This window comes from Antechinus flavipes, chromosome 2, assembly GCF_016432865.1.
Source record: "Antechinus flavipes isolate AdamAnt ecotype Samford, QLD, Australia chromosome 2, AdamAnt_v2, whole genome shotgun sequence".
Taxonomy (NCBI): domain Eukaryota; kingdom Metazoa; phylum Chordata; class Mammalia; order Dasyuromorphia; family Dasyuridae; genus Antechinus; species Antechinus flavipes.
The window spans coordinates 513,540,348-513,557,068 of NC_067399.1; the positions used below are offsets into that span (position 1 = coordinate 513,540,348).

At 40.0% G+C, this 16,721-nt stretch overlaps 1 protein-coding gene across 2 annotated transcripts; it reads left to right on the forward strand.

The window, feature by feature from the left end:
• The first annotated feature begins 131 nt into the window (after window positions 1-131).
• Window positions 132-15,165, forward strand: ABHD4 (abhydrolase domain containing 4, N-acyl phospholipase B). Of its 2 annotated transcripts, none has more exons than XM_051980428.1 (7): window positions 132-245; window positions 4,787-4,875; window positions 6,437-6,809; window positions 7,318-7,472; window positions 10,348-10,459; window positions 12,643-12,829; window positions 13,683-15,165. In XM_051980428.1, the coding sequence occupies exons 1-7, from the start codon at window positions 223-225 to the stop codon at window positions 13,770-13,772; spliced, it is 1,029 nt and encodes a 342-aa protein (XP_051836388.1). In that variant the 5' UTR covers window positions 132-222; the 3' UTR covers window positions 13,773-15,165. The 2 variants fall into 2 exon arrangements, with proteins under 2 accessions (XP_051836388.1, XP_051836387.1); XM_051980427.1 differs by lacking the exon at window positions 132-245 and adding an exon at window positions 4,389-4,534.
• Window positions 15,166-16,721: the final 1,556 nt, after the last annotated feature.

Sequence of the window (16,721 nt, forward strand, 5' to 3'; positions counted from 1 at the left end):
AATTCAGCTCCCCACTTATCCACTTCCAAGTTCCCCCCTGAACCCCTCCCACTCCATTCATAATCCCCTTTGTCCCACCCACCTTTCTGCTTACCCCATCATTCTCCTAAGCTCTCCCGGCCACGCCCCCAGTTGGTTAGCCAATGCTTTCGATGTCAGCTGGTGCTGCCGTCAGGAAGAGGGACAGGCAGGCTCACTTCTACCCAGCCTGGCTTGTTTACTATGGCTGACGATCTGGAGCAGCAGTGAGTTAATTTCCCTGTCTGTCTCTCTTTTTCTCTCTCTCTCTGTGGTCATAAATTTAGGACCCTCTGATGCAGAGGCCTGGTTTTAGACATCCCCTGCCTTTTTCAGTCTTGCTCCAAGGGGAGGGATGAGGGTTTTTACCTAAACTAAGAGAAGGCGGATGCAGGGCTAGAAAGGACAGAGGCTTGGCTGAAAGCTGTAATAGCCTGTATTTTCTTTCTCTTCCTCTTCCCATCCTATTGTTACTGAGATCCCCTGCTGCTGAGGGGTTTGGAAAATCTTGGAATCATTAGCTGTGAGAATGGATGGCTGTGGGATACTGATTGGGCTGGAGTTGGGAGGAAGAGCTGGGAAGCTTATTTTTCATTTGCCCCAGGAATGCTCTCCAACATGCCTCTGCAGGCCTGTAGTGAAGAGTCCTGGGAAAGAACTTTTTTTTTTCACTTGTATAGATTATTAAAAGCTTAGGAAGGAATGGAGTATTTTTCTGTGCTTGAAGGAATCAGAAGCAGAGTAAGGGAATCCATTTATTTGGTTCTTTCCCAAAAGCAAATCTTGGCTACTTCATATAAATGGGTAATAATTATCCTCACAAGACAGCATCTTGGATTTAGAGTTTCAGTAGTTTCATTTCATCTACAATTAAGTTTGGGGTCCTTATTTTGTTGCCTGAACCTTCTCCCCTAAGGCAAAGTAACAACTGCTTTATGAAGAATGACTCAGCAGCTAGCCTTGTCTACCTTACTTGGGAACAAACAGAACCTACCCTTTTTTTGGTGCACGTGTATTTGTTGCCTCCTTCTCAGATGTTCTGAACTGGCATTTCCTAAAGAAAAGTGGCCTTCAAAAAAGAGAGGGGAAAAGAATTGCCTTCCTTCAGCTCTTGAGAAGTCTTAAAGAGCATAGCTTTCTAAGCTGAAAACCTCTTGTCGTATAGCGGGCTGAAGTCTGAAGTCCCCAGTTTGAGACTCAGCTCTGTCACTTATTAGCTTAGCTGGCTTGAATCTCATTTAACACACCTATAAAATTGGGGTAATAATAACTCTAGTCCTTACTGCATGAGGTTGTTGTGGCAATGTCTCGAATGACACAGTCCATGTAAAATATTCTGTAGCCTTATACGAATGTCAATTGGTACAGTTGTATTTATAAAATTATTTCATCTAATTCCCTAATTTTATAGGTAAAATCTCAGATAGGTGAAGCAGTATACACAATATATCTAACCTCCCATCCCATCTCCTTTATAAAAATCACTAACATTTAGCTTTGGCCACTTCTAATGATGTGGAAATCTTTGTTACTTCAGCTATCTCATCAGGTTATCCATTTCCCTTTTTTTTTTTTTTTTTTTTTGGGGGGGGGGTGGTGGTGGAGAATATTCTCATTGTTAGAAGTAAAGGCAAGTAATTAACATAGTAGAAAAAGTACTGGGCCTGGAATTAGGAAGTCCTGAATTCAAATATGACCTAGACACTAATGTGTAATACTGGGCAAGTGACTAAATCTGTTTGTTTCAGGTTCCTCGACTTTAAAATGAGTAGTGACACTTACATTTCAGAGGTATTTTGAGGATCAAATGAGATAATATCTTTAAAATGCTTAGCATATACTTCATGGCACCTAGTAACTGCTTAATAAAATGTTCCCCTTCCTAGAGAAATTTTACTTCATAGTTATTTGATGACTTTCTAAACAGTTTTAAATTTAAACAGTATTTATTGAATACTGAATTTTGTGTTCAAGGCTTTAAGGATCAGAGAATATAAACTACACTCTGGTCTCAAGGATTTCCAGAGTGCAATTAAAAATCAACCTGTGTTCTAATCACATATCAAATCTTCAGTAGCAAAAATAATATAAAAAAATAAAAAATAAAAGTAATAGCAGTGTAGGAGACATGGCAAACATAAAACAATATACCATAGCCAGTAAGTGGTACAGACAGTGAGTGGATTATTGTGGACAGGAATTAAGTAAAAGTAGCACAGTCCTAGCTTCAAATCCTATATCTAGTGTTTATTACCCATGTAACCCTGAACAAGTACTGACTGTTTCCTTCTCTGTAAAATGAGGAATAGGTGATCTCTTTTTGCATAGATCCAGTCCTAGATCTATAATTCTAGGATCATCTGAAGAATAAATGAAGGACATAGGAGTGGGAAAGTTGAGGAAAACTCCATGAGTAACAGAAGAAATTTAACACATACAAGATAAAGCTAGTAATCTAGTTTTGTTATAGCATGGGCTGACTATACAGAGGGTCCTAGTGATAGGGGACAAAGCTGTTGGGGCAAGATCATGAACTCAGTTCTATAAATAAGGACCCACAGAGGGTATGGGCACAAAGTATTTTAAAGACATTTGCTCTTTGGCTAACAGATTAGGGTTGTATAGAAGAGATGTCAAGGTTATAATTAAAAAACAAACCATGTTCTAGTCCCAGATCAGTCTCAGGGAGCCAAAAAAAAGCAAGAACTAATAGTTCTAAAGTTCTGAACCCAGGATTGGATGCAATCCTGGCTTCATTGCAATGTGACTTTAGGCAATTTAATCTCTCTGAGCTTTTTTCATCTGTAAAATGGAGATGATATTTGCATTATGACCTTGTTTTGAGGTTGTTTTGAGAATCAAGAGAATGCTACAGTATGTTGTAATCACCAGACACACCAAAATCAGCTGTGTCAAAGCACAGCTCTCTAGGGTATTATCTCTCTCAAGGTGCTTAAATCTCAAGAGATGGATAGAGGACCTCAAATATAACTTGTATCTGAACAGACACCTCTTCATTAACATCCCTGACTAGTCATCTAAATTCCACTTGAAGACCCTAAGTGATAGCTTTCAAATAAACTTATTTCATTTTTGGAGAATTCACATGATTCAAAATATCTTCTACATATTAAGTCAAATCCAACAACCTTTTTACATCAGACTTCTATTGGACATACTTACATTTCCTGGAAATGAAGGGAGAGGGAATAGAGTTATTGTTTCTTTGATTCAAGGGATTCTCTGGTGAAGAAACCCCTTTCTTTCCAAATACAAGTAGGTACCTTCTCTGCAACCCTATAATCTTGGAGAGTTTCCCAGAGCATTGAGTAGTTGAGTGTCTTGTATAATGTCACATAGTAGCATGTTTATCCTTCTATTTTCCCATCAGGTCTTCTTTCAGTTCAAATAGCCTTCTTTCTCCCAGAATCTCAGGATGTTAGAGGCACCCTTCAAGGTCATCTATTCTAACGCTGTCATTCATAAATAAGAAAACTAGGCCTATAGAGGTAAAATGATATATCCTACGCTCCACAACAAATTAGGAGAAGCGCTAGAACTAGAATCCAAGACTCATGGCTATTAGTCCATGCTTTTTTCTCCCACACTTAATAGCTTTATAAGATCTATAATTTTATCAGTTGGAGGCCCACTCTACTATTACATACTGCAACAACTCCATAATGCCTTAATAATTTGTGAAAAAAGGAAGATCTTCATTTGATGATTTCTAGTGATTGAATTTTTTCTATATTTTGCTAGACTGTTTCTCAAACTACAGATAACACAGAGTCATTTACGTTACAGTAAACAGAAGAGGATTATCTTAGTGTTACTATCCTAAATTTATAAATCACCTGCTATATTGCCTTAACAGATGGAGGCTAGACCAAATGACCTTTTGCTATCCTTTTTGATGGTAGGATTCTGTGAAAGGTGTTCCCATCTTGGAAGATTATGATTAGGATAGCCCCGCTATAAAGGAGATCCCTTCTAGGAGCTTGTATTGAGAAAAAGGAAGTCTCTTATCTATCTGAAAATTTTCCCTCTGGGTCAGAGTTTTAGATAAGTATAAGATAACACCAGAGGGAAAAGAAATTACTTTCCTGCACATTAAATGAAAATAAGATTATTTCACTTATCTCCATTGCATGAGAAGTAGAGGCTTATTCTCCTCAGTTTTATAATTTGGAAACAGGCCTAGGGAGTAGTGACTTACTTAAATCCAATGAGCCAAAACCAAAAATTGGACCCAAGTTTCCTAACTCCTACCTTCTGCTCCTCTCTATTTCCCCCTGCTTTATTCAGTGTTGAACTACCCCCAGAAGGAAATTGAACATCACTAGTAATCTGGGAGGTCATATTTTTAGGAGCAGAAAGGGAGAGAGAAAGCCAGGCCTGCTACTCTGGAAAAGCTGGCAGACCTTATGGTAATTTAGCCTGCTTAGTGAAGGTCATCTTCAAGGATCACAGGGGAAAAAAGTGTCTGGTCGGTTCTTGATCTCTTTGAATATAGGTGAGTGACATTCTCTGCATGTAAATAGGTTATATTAGTGTGTGTGTGTTGTTGCAAGTAGCCACTAACCCAAGAAGAAAAACAGTTTTAACAGTTAAGTAGAAAAGAGTGCTGCTTGCGAAGATTTGACACAAACAAGCTGGGAGATGACATTTGTTGCCTGATACATGTTGTGGCTGTCAACAAAGCTAAGGGAATCCGTGTTCCCCTTCTAATGTGATCACATATGTCTGTGTCTCTCCCCAATCCCAGGCCTCAGGGCTGGCTGAGTAGCTGGCTACCTACCTGGTGTCCAACTTCGATGTCTCAGTTGAAGAATGTGGAAGCCAGGATCCTACAGTGTAAGTAGGCAAAATCATTTTGTCCTGTCTTGGGGATTTTCCCAAGAAGGGTGAGGGGCAGATCCAAAGTCTAAATTCATTGGGTAAGCCAGAGAATAGAGGAAAGAAGCTGAGGGAAGGGATCGATCCTAAGGGATCATGGTTCTTCAACTTTCCCCCTCTTATTTTAATCTTTTAATAAACATATGGGCTGATGAATAGCCTCAAGGGGCACTCCTTCATGCCTTCTCATTTTAATCCTTTTTTTTCTTATTTTCTTATTCTTTTATCTTATATATTATTCTATATTTATTTCTTATGATTGTCATCATAAAATATTCATCCAACACACTGGATGTTTTCTTCAATTCCTTTAATGTTAGACAGATACCAGTTCATTCCTTTCTTACTACAATAATGGCCCATTTTCTTTTTCTGATCATAAACATCTTTGGTTTTGTTTTTCTTTAATGCCAGAGCCAAAGTTCCTCTTCCAGACATACACATTCCATCTTAAATCTTCCAACACACTCACTGGCACACACATGACTATTTTGTTTTTTTAATGTTCTTCACTATCATGCACCAGCACTTATCTGGTCACCACAGCTGTTTTGGACTGCCAAGAACTTACTCCCATAGCCCGTATCACATGGTAAGAGTTAACCCTATTGGCTACATATAGTCACGTAGAATAACTTGTACTCTTTTGGCTCTTTCCCGCGCTTCTGAATCACAATTCCACATTTGCCAAATATCTCCCAAGGTATGTCCTTTATTACTCTAAGAAAGTCATATAACTCTCAAATCAGTCAATAATCATGTATTAAGTACCTGCTATAAGTTCTGGGAATACAAAAAGAGTCAAAAAATAGACTCTCACTTCAAGATCACAGTACCATGTTAAAACCCTCTGGCCTCAGTCAGAAGGTCAGGCTGTTCACACTCACCAAATCCACCATTCCTGCCCATCCTCTGCTCAACTCAATGTAGTAAAACCCAAATTCTCTTTCTAAATATGCATTTATTTTTTCAAAATAAACACATGGCAAAAATCTATTCCTTTGTTGCTATGCTGTGTTCCAGAATTAGTAAACAAAACCCCCATAGTTGTTAAGTAGGCAGGACTCTCAGCCACCAGGATCCAAGCAAACATGGGCCCAGAAGTCAAGAATTGTACCTCACAACAAGCTTTTGAGGAGCTACCCTGATCTGTCTTAGACTACATTTTAAGCAAGTCATGCAAATTAGCACTGGCCAAAGTGTCATCCCAAAGAAAACCTAGCAGTCAGTTGCAAGAAAAAAATTGAAATAAAGAGCTTTTTTAAATGCTTTCTGGTTACTAGGGCAAACTAAGAAATCATGTTTGGGACGGGGGACTGTTTTAGTTTATATTATGTATAAAAAGTTGGATTTTTCTGTGTAGGGACACAGGGAAGCATAGAAAAGAATATCAGGAAGTTACTGATGTCAAAGGTTTGGTATTGAAAATACTTAAGAGTCTATGTTGAAAATATAGCCAATGCTATAACATCATCAATTGAAAGACTATTCATTTTCCATGGACTCCCACTCTCCTTAGGTCTCCAGAATAAGTTCTTGGCCCGTTATGTGTCCCTCCCAAATCATAACAAGATCTGGACCGTTACAGTGAGCCCAGAGTTGGAGGATCGCACGCCCTTGGTGATGGTGCATGGTTTTGGGGGTGGCGTGGGTCTCTGGATCTTAAACATGGATTCACTGAGTACTCGACGTACAGTGCACACCTTCGACCTGCTGGGCTTTGGGAGAAGTTCACGGCCAATATTTCCCCGTGATGCCCAAGGTGCTGAGGATGAGTTTGTGACCTCTATAGAGACCTGGCGAGAGACCATGGGTATCCCCAACATGATTCTCCTAGGACACAGCTTAGGAGGATTCCTCGCCACATCTTACTCTATCAAATATCCTGAAAGGTAAGGGATGAGTCTCTCTTTTGCCTCAACAAAGCCCACTCCATTGACCAGTAACTCAATGAAGATTTATTAAATGCTTATTATGTGCCAGATTGTCAGGGGTACAAAGACAAAAAAGGTTTTACCCTCAGGAAACATATCATAGAAGTAGATGTAACATGCATACAAAGTAAACATAAAGCTGCTTTGGTTTTGGTTTTGACAGGGAAGAGGGAAAGCCTTTTATAGGAGATGGGATTTGAATTGAGCTGTAGAAGAATACAGGAATTGAGAAGTGGCCATTAAGGGAGAGGAGGGGTTCATAGATAAGGCTCAGCTTGTACAAAGGCAGAGCCTAGAAATGGAATACACAAGTGATCTAATGGGTCTGTGGAATGAATTCGCTTCCCAGTCATATTCCCTATCTTGGGCCATCAGTCCTTTCTTCCTTCTGAGAAGATTTAAGGATTGTCATGAGCTGTTAATTGTCTGAGCTATTGATCTTTGTTTTTTTTCTATTTTAACACAGAGTCAAGCATCTCATCTTAGTGGACCCCTGGGGTTTCCCCCTCCGACCTACCGACCCCAGTGAAATCCGGGCGCCTCCAACCTGGGTGAAGGCCCTTGTCTCTGTCCTGGGTCGTTCCAATCCTTTAGCCGTCTTGAGAGTGGCTGGACCCTGGGGTGAGTCCCTCTAAAGAGAAAAGATCTCTTATCTTTATAAATGCATCCCATCCCATTTTGGAAGCCCTGTGCCTCCTCACAGGAGTTTATTCTCAAAAAGTAAAGGAGTAAACTCAACATTCAATAGCATCATCTTTTTTCACTGTTGAGCTAAATCTGCTATCTCTTAACTGAGGTTTGAGTTCTGGGGCCTCTATCTTCACCTACAAGAAACAGAGAAAGCAGAATGAACTGTGCAACCAAGGAGAACACTGGATTTCTAAAAGGATCATTTCCCAAGGAAGTAACTTCATAGGCCATCTAGTCCAATCCTCTTGTTTCATAAATGAGGAAATAAAAGTCTTGAGAAATTAAATGACTTGCCCCAGATCACACAAGGGTCACAACAGGGCCAGCATTTGACCTACAAAAGAAAACAGTGAGTTATTTTCTGCATTCTTAAGTAAGTTGCTGTTCACCTTCCAACAACTCTTCTCCACACCTGGGTATCTTTTCACTTCTAATAAATAAAAAGTAAATTATCCTCTGTGTTAATGGATAAACAAATAAATTGTGTCTCCCAGGTTTCTCCAGAGCTAGAAACTAGACCCATTATTTTATGGATATGGGAATATTCAGATGAGGAAACTTCCTCCACAAGTGCAGTTTCTCAGCAATGCAGAGTCTTTTTTAAGAGTTACCTAGAACACAAATTTTAATTGCCAGTCATGGGTTACATGCAGCCCCAAGTATAGTTACAAAAACAGTAATATAGATGGTATATTACATTTTAAAAACTAAATCAAAATGTAGCCTGCAGGGATCCTTATGTATGGATTAGTGGTCTCTGTTTCTATTTAAGTTTGACAACACTGACTCGGGTCACACAGGCAGGACTGGAATACAGACTTAGAGGCTAGCTCTCTATTCACTAAGCTAAGCTACTTCTAGGAAGAACAAAATAGTTCTGGATCCCATGTCTGTATGTCTGAAGTGTATAACTGAGGAAATATCTGAGCTACACAATTTATTAGCAAAACAAGCATAATAAATGGGTCAGTGGATTCCCCAGTCAATCTAAAGACCTTGAATACAGAGTAAGATATTGTTATATATTAAAAACAATTAATCAAATAAAGCTAATTAAAAGAAACCAACATACAAGAGAGAATACAAAATTAGGACATCTGATTTATAATTGGAAGAAAGGTTAAAGATTTTCCAAATTGGAAGGAATAGAGCTAATAGGTGCAGTTCCCTGAAATCAGAAAAAGTGTCCCATTCCCTCTAAGTGGCTGGGTTTCTGATCAACATAACTTAGATCCTTAGTTAAGGGTTTCTGAGCAAGTGGTAAGAGGTAATCCAGCCTCTCAGCCATGTGGGGCCAGGTTCAAACAGGACAATAAAGTTTTCTTAAAATTTCCATAATTCAGTACCATCTTCTCACAAGACAGAAGTTGGACTAGACCCATAATTGAATAAAAGGGGAACTCTGCTAGATCAGGAATTGAGTCATAAGGTAGAGTCAGTGTAGTTCGTTCAGTTCCCACAGAAGCAAGCTCCTTTTCTTCCTTTCTTAGCTTCCCCACACTTTGCTAACTTTTCTGTGTTTGGCCAAAGGTAAAAATAAGCATGAGGGATACTCTAGTGAGGATGGTAAGTGATTGATTTGGAAGATGAGAAGTGAAAGGTCCTTGAGCTGCTTTTGATCACCAATTTTCATTTGAAGAGGGGAGAAGAAACAAAAGGATCACAGAATCATAGGAAGGGGAAAAGAAAATGAGAATTAAACAAGGCAAGAGGAGAACCTGATAAGAAGTTGACTATTGGGTCTAATTTGTGCAGTTTGGGCAATAAAGTCATTTTTGTCCTCAGAATAATCTCAGCAAAATCTTGTAAAATAGGTCAGTGGACCTGAGAGCAAATTCCTGGCTTAACTTTTATCCTTCTGGTGGATTGTAAAGAATTCTGAATTTGGTGGTGTCATAGGACCTGGGTTCAAACCTCCCACCTGCATGACTTTACTAAATAAGACAACAGAACTCTAGGCCAATAGTTCTCAAAGTGTGGTTCAGGACTCCTGGGGATCCCAGAGGCCCTTTTGGTAACATTACCAAGATGTTTTAATTTCTAATATAATCAGTACAAAGTTCTTTAGGGGCCCTTAATAATTTTTAGAGTACTTTATAATGTATCCTGAGACCAAATGTTCAAGAATTATTGTTTCTCCAGATCATTCTCTAAAACCCTAAGTTGCAGAATAATTGAATTTGTAGAGGGAGTTCCCCCATCTAGTCTTCCCCTCTATTTCTGAAATTAGGGATCCATTTTTTATCCTTAGGGAAACCAGAGAGACACTGCTGCTTTCTTTATCTATTATCAAGAAGGATACTTACTTTTTTATTTCTTCTAAGTGAAAAGATACCGGGAGTTGGGGAAAGCTGCTGTGTGATTTGGATATACCAAATACAGCATATGCCATCCTTAGTTTTCAATTGTCTTTTTTATTAAAAGGAGGGAATTGGTCTAGATAATCACTCTTAGGACTAATTCTTATTTTGAAAGCCTGTGCTATTTCAGAGATCCCAAGATTCAGTAGGATAGTAAAGTCACCTAGTCCCATGCTTTGCTTCAGACAAATAAAATATTAAGCCAAGTATATGTAAAACAGGCAAGAGTTATATGTGGGAAAAGAAGAGTAATATGTCATGTAATATTGAGAAATACTTTATTTTCAAGAATGTTTAGAGACTTAAAAACTTTGAAAAGAAAAATCTCCTGGTAACCTTGAATTTTTTGCAGAATATACTGTGGCTGCTCTGGTAATCTAGTTATGTGTATTTCATTTCTTTATTTGGCACTGATCAGACTCTTTGCCCCGTCTCCTTTTTCCTAGGGCCTGGCCTAATACAACGATTCCGTCCTGATTTTAAACGAAAATTTGCTGATTTCTTTGATGATGACACAATATCAGAGTATATCTACCACTGTAATGCCCAGAATCCTAGGTGAGTCAATCTTGAGAACAATGAAGGGCGGGAGGGGATTGCAAAAAGTGTTAAATTAGAAGGCCCAAGCCCCAGCTCTATCATATGATTTGTGAAGTACTACTTGCTTCCCTATTTTTTCCCTATCAATTTTTAAAATTTCCTTTTTCCTTCTCCTCTCTCCTCAAGAAAAATATCATGAAGACTAATGACAGCATTCTTTAAAAGATTCGCAAGTAATGGACTGAGAAGAAAAGATGTCACAAAGTGACAGAGAGATTATTTATTTTGGAACATATTTTGTAAAATAACTCTACTAGGTTGCCTGCCTATTCAGGAGAAAGAATTGGCTCTTTCCTCAATGTAGGCAGATAACTTAGCAAGCAAGAATTTGGTAGTATGTTTGATTTACAACATGCAATCAGTACCTTATACTGAAACTAGAATGAGAAGGGCCTTTCATAACCTTGTGGAAAACTTGATGAGCCTTACAGGAGAAGCCTGGAGGATTCCAAGGGGGTTGATATAAACCATGGAATCTTAGGGCTTACAGTCGACATCTTGTCGACTCTCACACATACAACATAGACTCCACTGAATTGGAATAGCCCAATCAATAGAAGAGCAAGAGACTACTCCACAGGAAAAAAAAATAGGGCTTCATATACCCAGCTTTCCCCAAAATCCGGCTTCTGATCTCACTCATCAGACCCTACTCCTATCAATCCTTTCCCTTACCATGCCCTGCCCAGCTAGTTACCCTCCCAAATCCCAATGGAGGAAGGAAGGGATGTTTTGTTTTGGATGAGGAACTCTCATGAAAGACTACTGCAGCACTATAAAATCCTCCTCCGTCTCCCAAATTGTTATTATTCTACTATACTAAGGCCCTTATCAAGGTTACAAATACTTTCCCTGTTCCCAGGAGAACATGTGATTAAGACAAGAATAGTAACTCACTCCATGTAATAATAACTAGTTCCTGAGAGTATCAGATAGACTGTTCAGAGAGCTCTTGCTTCTGTGACAAAGATAGTAAGTAACTCCATGCAATAACCAGTTCCCGAGGCAATGTCAGATCATTTATTGCTTCTCCTCCATTAAAGGGATGGTAAAGTCCCATAAGGGCACTAGGGATAGAACCCACATATATAGACTAAGGAGGGATTGTTAGCAACTGGACAACCACTAAGCTTTTTCGACACTGATGGTCTAGGATCCTATGTCTTGGCAACACAGGTTCAAGTTAGCTTCCAGAAATCCATCCTCAATTCTTCTCTCCAGAAATCCTATTGGATTTCTGACTCTAAGGAAGACTTATTTAAAGTAACCCAAATTAGTGCCTTCCCAACCTTGCAAACAGCTACATGAGATGATTTACCAGTTAGCCCTTTTGAGAAGACATTCAGGTGGCAAAATAAATTTGATACTTCTCACTTAGTATCAAATTGGGTAAGTGGCTTTTTTTTAATCTTAAGATTTCACCTCTCAGTAAGCTCTCCCAATATTTTACTACCAGAAAGTCCATCATTGTGTCCAAAATAATCTCTTATAACAAAGAACCTCAATAATTTAATTATTTCCACATATTTGAGTGCTCATTATGGGGAAGGAACCATGCCAGATATCATAAAGGATACAAAGGTGTTCTAGGCAGACTTCTCCAGTTCTTGACCTCTAATGACTAATAATCCATAATTAATCCATAATTTTTTGTGCTTGGCAGATGAAGATCAGGGTCTATTAGATTAATAATTTTTAGAGTATATGTATCCTGAGACCAAATGTTCAAGAATTATTGTTTCTCCAGATCATTCTCTAAAACCCTAAGTTGCAGAATAATTGAATTTGTAGAGGGAGTTCCCCCATCTAGTCTTCCCCTCTATTTCTGAAATTAGGGATCCATTTTTTATCCTTAGGGAAACCAGAGAGACATTGCTGCTTCCTTTATCTATTATCAAGAAAAGGATACTTACTTTTTTATTTCTTCTAAGTGAAAAGATACCGGGAGTTGGGGAGAGCTGCTGTGTGATTTGGATATACCAAATACACCATATGCCTTCTTTGGTTTTCAATTGTTTTTTTTTTTTATTAAAAGGAGGGAATTGGTCTAGATAATCATTCTTAGGACTAACTCTTATTTTGAAAGCTTGTGCTATATCAGAGATCCCAAGACTCAATAGAGCCTGTCTTTCTATTGCCAGTGGTGAAACAGCATTCAAGGCCATGATGGAGTCCTTTGGCTGGGCCCGGCGCCCCATGCTAGAGCGAATCCACCTAATTCGGAAAGATGTGCCTATCACCATGATTTATGGAGCTAACACCTGGATAGATACCAGTACTGGAGAGAAAGTAAAACTTAGGAGGCCAGGCTCCTATGTCCGAGATGTGGTAAGTCGGAGCGGAATGGGGAATGACAATGAGAGGTGAAAAAAATACTTCAGGCTAAAACTCAGAGCGCTTCATGACTCTTAAGTGGAGAACATGTGAAGTAAAAGGGGAAAATGACTTAGCTGGGGAAAGACAAGGGGATAAGTGGGGGTGGCCTGACATCATTTCTTGGTCCCAGAGTTAAGAGTTTAGTCAGTCAGCAAGCTTTTATTAAATGCTGGAGGAGACAAAATGCAGCAACTACGTACAGACAAGATATACGTGGGGTAAATTAGAGGTAGTACACTGGCATTAAGGGAGGTTAGCAAAGGTTTGGGGTAGGAGTTGAGGAAGGAAACAGATGAGCAAAGTGAGTTCCATAGGGAACTGCTAAATACACAGATGTGGCCAGAACAGTACCTGAATAATTCTCAACCAGCACCATATTTGTACCATCTTCCCAAGGCATTTAAATACTTCCCCACTGTTTCATACTGTAGTTTTTATCAAGGGTGATGGCAGTGGTAGGGAGATGTTGGTGGGTGGTCACTGAAATTCTACCTTTTCTTTCCTCTCCTTTACCTTTCCTATCAATCTGGTATCTTTGAATGGGATGACTCTCACTGTGAGCTCAAGAGTGCCAGCTCTAAGGTTAGAGGGCGAGGGCAAAGGCGGGATGAATCTAGGATAATGGAATTTGGGGAAATATATGATGGCTGAAGTTCCAGCAGCTCCCATGGGAATGCTCAGTTCCTGCAAGCAATGTAATGTAAAGAGTAGTGAATTGAAAGTAGAAAGAATCGTAGAAGAACTTTTTAATCTATGGGAAGATTTCCCCTATCCTACTCCTGAGTATTTCTCCTTCCTCCTGTAGGAGATTGAGGGTGCCTCACACCATGTCTATGCAGACCAACCACACGTCTTCAATTCTGTGGTGGAAGAGATCTGTGAATCTGTGGACTGAACCGCCAACCTCAGGAAGGAAGAGCATAGAAACCCAGCCCTCCTCCCCCTCTCTGCTTCCCTCTCTCCTTCCCTTCACCAATACCTTGTCTAGGCAGAGTCACATATTCTTCATAGGGGTGGGGCAGGACAATAGTGATGGAACAGCCCCTCCTGTCCACATCCTGGAGATGAAAGGCAGTAGTGGCCTGGAGCTTCCCCACCCTAGGGATTTCCATAAAGGATCATAGATCCCATCCTATTCTCTCATGCCAAAGTGTTAAACAATGAGTTGATTTTAAGTGTTGCATAAACCTATAGATTTCTTCATGTACGCTCCTCTTCCTATACCTAATGTGCCAAAGGGTAGGGGTCACCTCTCCTCATGTAGAACAGAAAAACTATGACTATCAAACCTTTCCTAGATTTTCCTAGGAAGATTGGGAATTTCTCATGACTATTCCTGGGAATAGGCCCTCCGTGGACACATCTCTTCTTATATTTTCCAACCTTTTTTCTCTGGTCAGACCCAGATAGCTCAGGCCCATTTTCATTACATTGAACCTATCCTGAGACCTGAAATCTTTATTCCTTTGGGTTTCTTAGAACTCGGAGAGACCTTAGAGATTATGTGTTTCACTGTTTTTCTCTAACACAGCATGGACTTATCTGAGGGTATAAGGTTAGTAATCTAGGACTAAATTTCAGGTCTCCTCTATATGACAGTGCATCTCCACATTTTGTATTCTTGGAGAATGAAGTGGGCCCAGCTGCCACATCTCTCTGGATGTATCTGGTTATTAACTCCACAAGTGTTGGCCCATCGGTGTCTCAATGTTCCGTTCCCACCTATGATGGGTGGCAGCCCCCCCTCCTGGTTCCAGCTCAGCTTGGGCTGGCATTAAACCATAGACTAAGGCTAGTGTTACGCTGCCCCCTCCTGACTATTCACTGGAAGGCCTCTGAGTCTCCCTCTGTGCCTTGGGCCTTGAAGCCCCTCATGGATTAAGAGTGATCCCTGGTGGGGAGATGAAGGCAATGACTTTACCCCCTCCTCCGTTGCTGGAATCCCCTAGTATTAACAGAGTCTTGCCACCAGCTATCAGCCCCAACCCAAAGCCACTGGCCCTATTAAGGAGCCTCACGCCACCTTGTCCTCAGTGCAGAGATTGCTCTCAATCTCAGCCCTTTGTCATTGTTGCCAGTCATGTTGTGCTTCTGGTCTATCGACTTCCCGTGCCTCAGTGGGGCACTGCTAGGTAATGTCAATGAGACTAGCAACCTAATGCAGAGCATCTTCCATCTACCCTTCTTTACTTATTTTTTTAAATCAGTTATTTCAATAGTATTTGTACCAGCCCATTCACCATGGGACCCTTTTCTATATTAATAAAGAAATGAAGAAAATGCTTAAATTGTTGGTAATTAGTATTTTGTCCAGGGCTCTGGGGATAGTATCAAACACAGATTGTTGTTGTTCAGTGACATCTGACTTTTTGTTACCCCGTGGACCATAGAACACCAACGCTGCCCATGAAATTGTCTTGGCAAAGACACTGAAGTGGTTTGCCATTTCCTTCTTCAGTGGGTTAAGGCAAACGGTAAGTGACTTACGCAGGGTAACACAGCTAGTAAGTGACTGGGGTCAAATTTGAACTCAGGACTTCCTGACTCCAAGCCCAGCGCTCTATTCACTGACCCACTTAGCTCATTAAACAAAAAACAATCAACTAAAATAATGGAATTGAAGAGCTGGATGGAACTTTGTGCCATGTTTTTACAGAGAAAGAAAGAGGAAATGAGCTATGCCATGAGTTCAAATTAAGACTGCGTTGGGTGATTATCCTGTTCTTATAGACCCTGACGGCGAACTAAAACACTGTTCTCTGCCAACTCTCACGGCACATTCCCTGGTTATGTAGTCTTGCAATTAAAGTTCTACTCTTCCAAAGACCATTTCATGGAACCAGAAAGATTTTGAGGCCTACCAATATAGGATCCTACAGAGAAGAGGGAAATTTAATTTCTTCCTCATAAGGAAACAGGGCCTAGGATTGAGGGCAACCTCAAGTTATGCTTGAGGAGTTCATGGGGAGAATCGGGTCCTGTTGTCTCCAGAATTATATGCCATTTTGGCTCTAGCCACTGCCTTCCCATAGGAGTTACTTGCCACAGGTATTACTTGGGGACAGCTCCCAGAAGAGTCATTTACTTTGTATGAATACCCAAATGTTCAATCCTCAACAAAGTTCATTTTTCTGAATACAAGCCTACTCATAGGGGCAGCTAGCTGGTGCAGTGGATAAAGTGCCTGACCTGGAGTCAGGTTGACTCGTCTTCCTGAATTCAAATGTGGCCTTGGACAACTGACTAGTCCTGTGATCCCTGTCTCTGTAAAATGAGCTGAAGAAGGAAATGGCAAACCAGTCCTGTATCTTTGCTAAGAAAACCCCAAATAGGGGCATAAAGGGTCAAACATAACTATAACAATGGGACAACAAGAATGAAAGACTTGTTGAAAGATTAATGGCCAAAATAGATACTCTGAAGGAGTTCCCAGGGCTAATCATAGAGTTTAGTAGTTGAACTTGACATCTTTAAAGGTATAGATGGAAACTGAGTTTTTTGCAGGGGTATCTACCATAATATTCCTGCCTGAGGTGGTCCCCAATTGTATACTATAGTTGTAAGCTTTATTCCCAACTAAAGAGAAAAAAAAAGGTTTGAAGAATACCTTCTAATTCTTCATCTTAATACAAGAAAGAAGAGGTCCATTAAAAAGACAGAAGAAATAATGCAAGGAAACCAGAAAGAAGTATTCTAAGGAGCCCAAGAATAATCAAACTCTGTGTTAGAGAGGTGAAAAATATGACAAAGGACAAGGACAGTTTTCTATAGTACTGTAGCTATAAGGTTGAGTTCACTGGTCCAGACTTCTAAAGGCTTCACATTCTATGTGCCAGAGAATAGT

Coding starts and splice junctions, on each gene's coding strand:
- ABHD4 (XM_051980428.1), top strand. CDS start 223: ATGGCTGACGATCTGGAGCAGCA. Junction 246..4,786: donor GCTGACGATCTGGAGCAGCA/GTGAGTTAATTT, acceptor CCCCAATCCCAG/GCCTCAGGGCTGGCTGAGTA. Junction 10,460..12,642: donor TGTAATGCCCAGAATCCTAG/GTGAGTCAATCT, acceptor TTCTATTGCCAG/TGGTGAAACAGCATTCAAGG.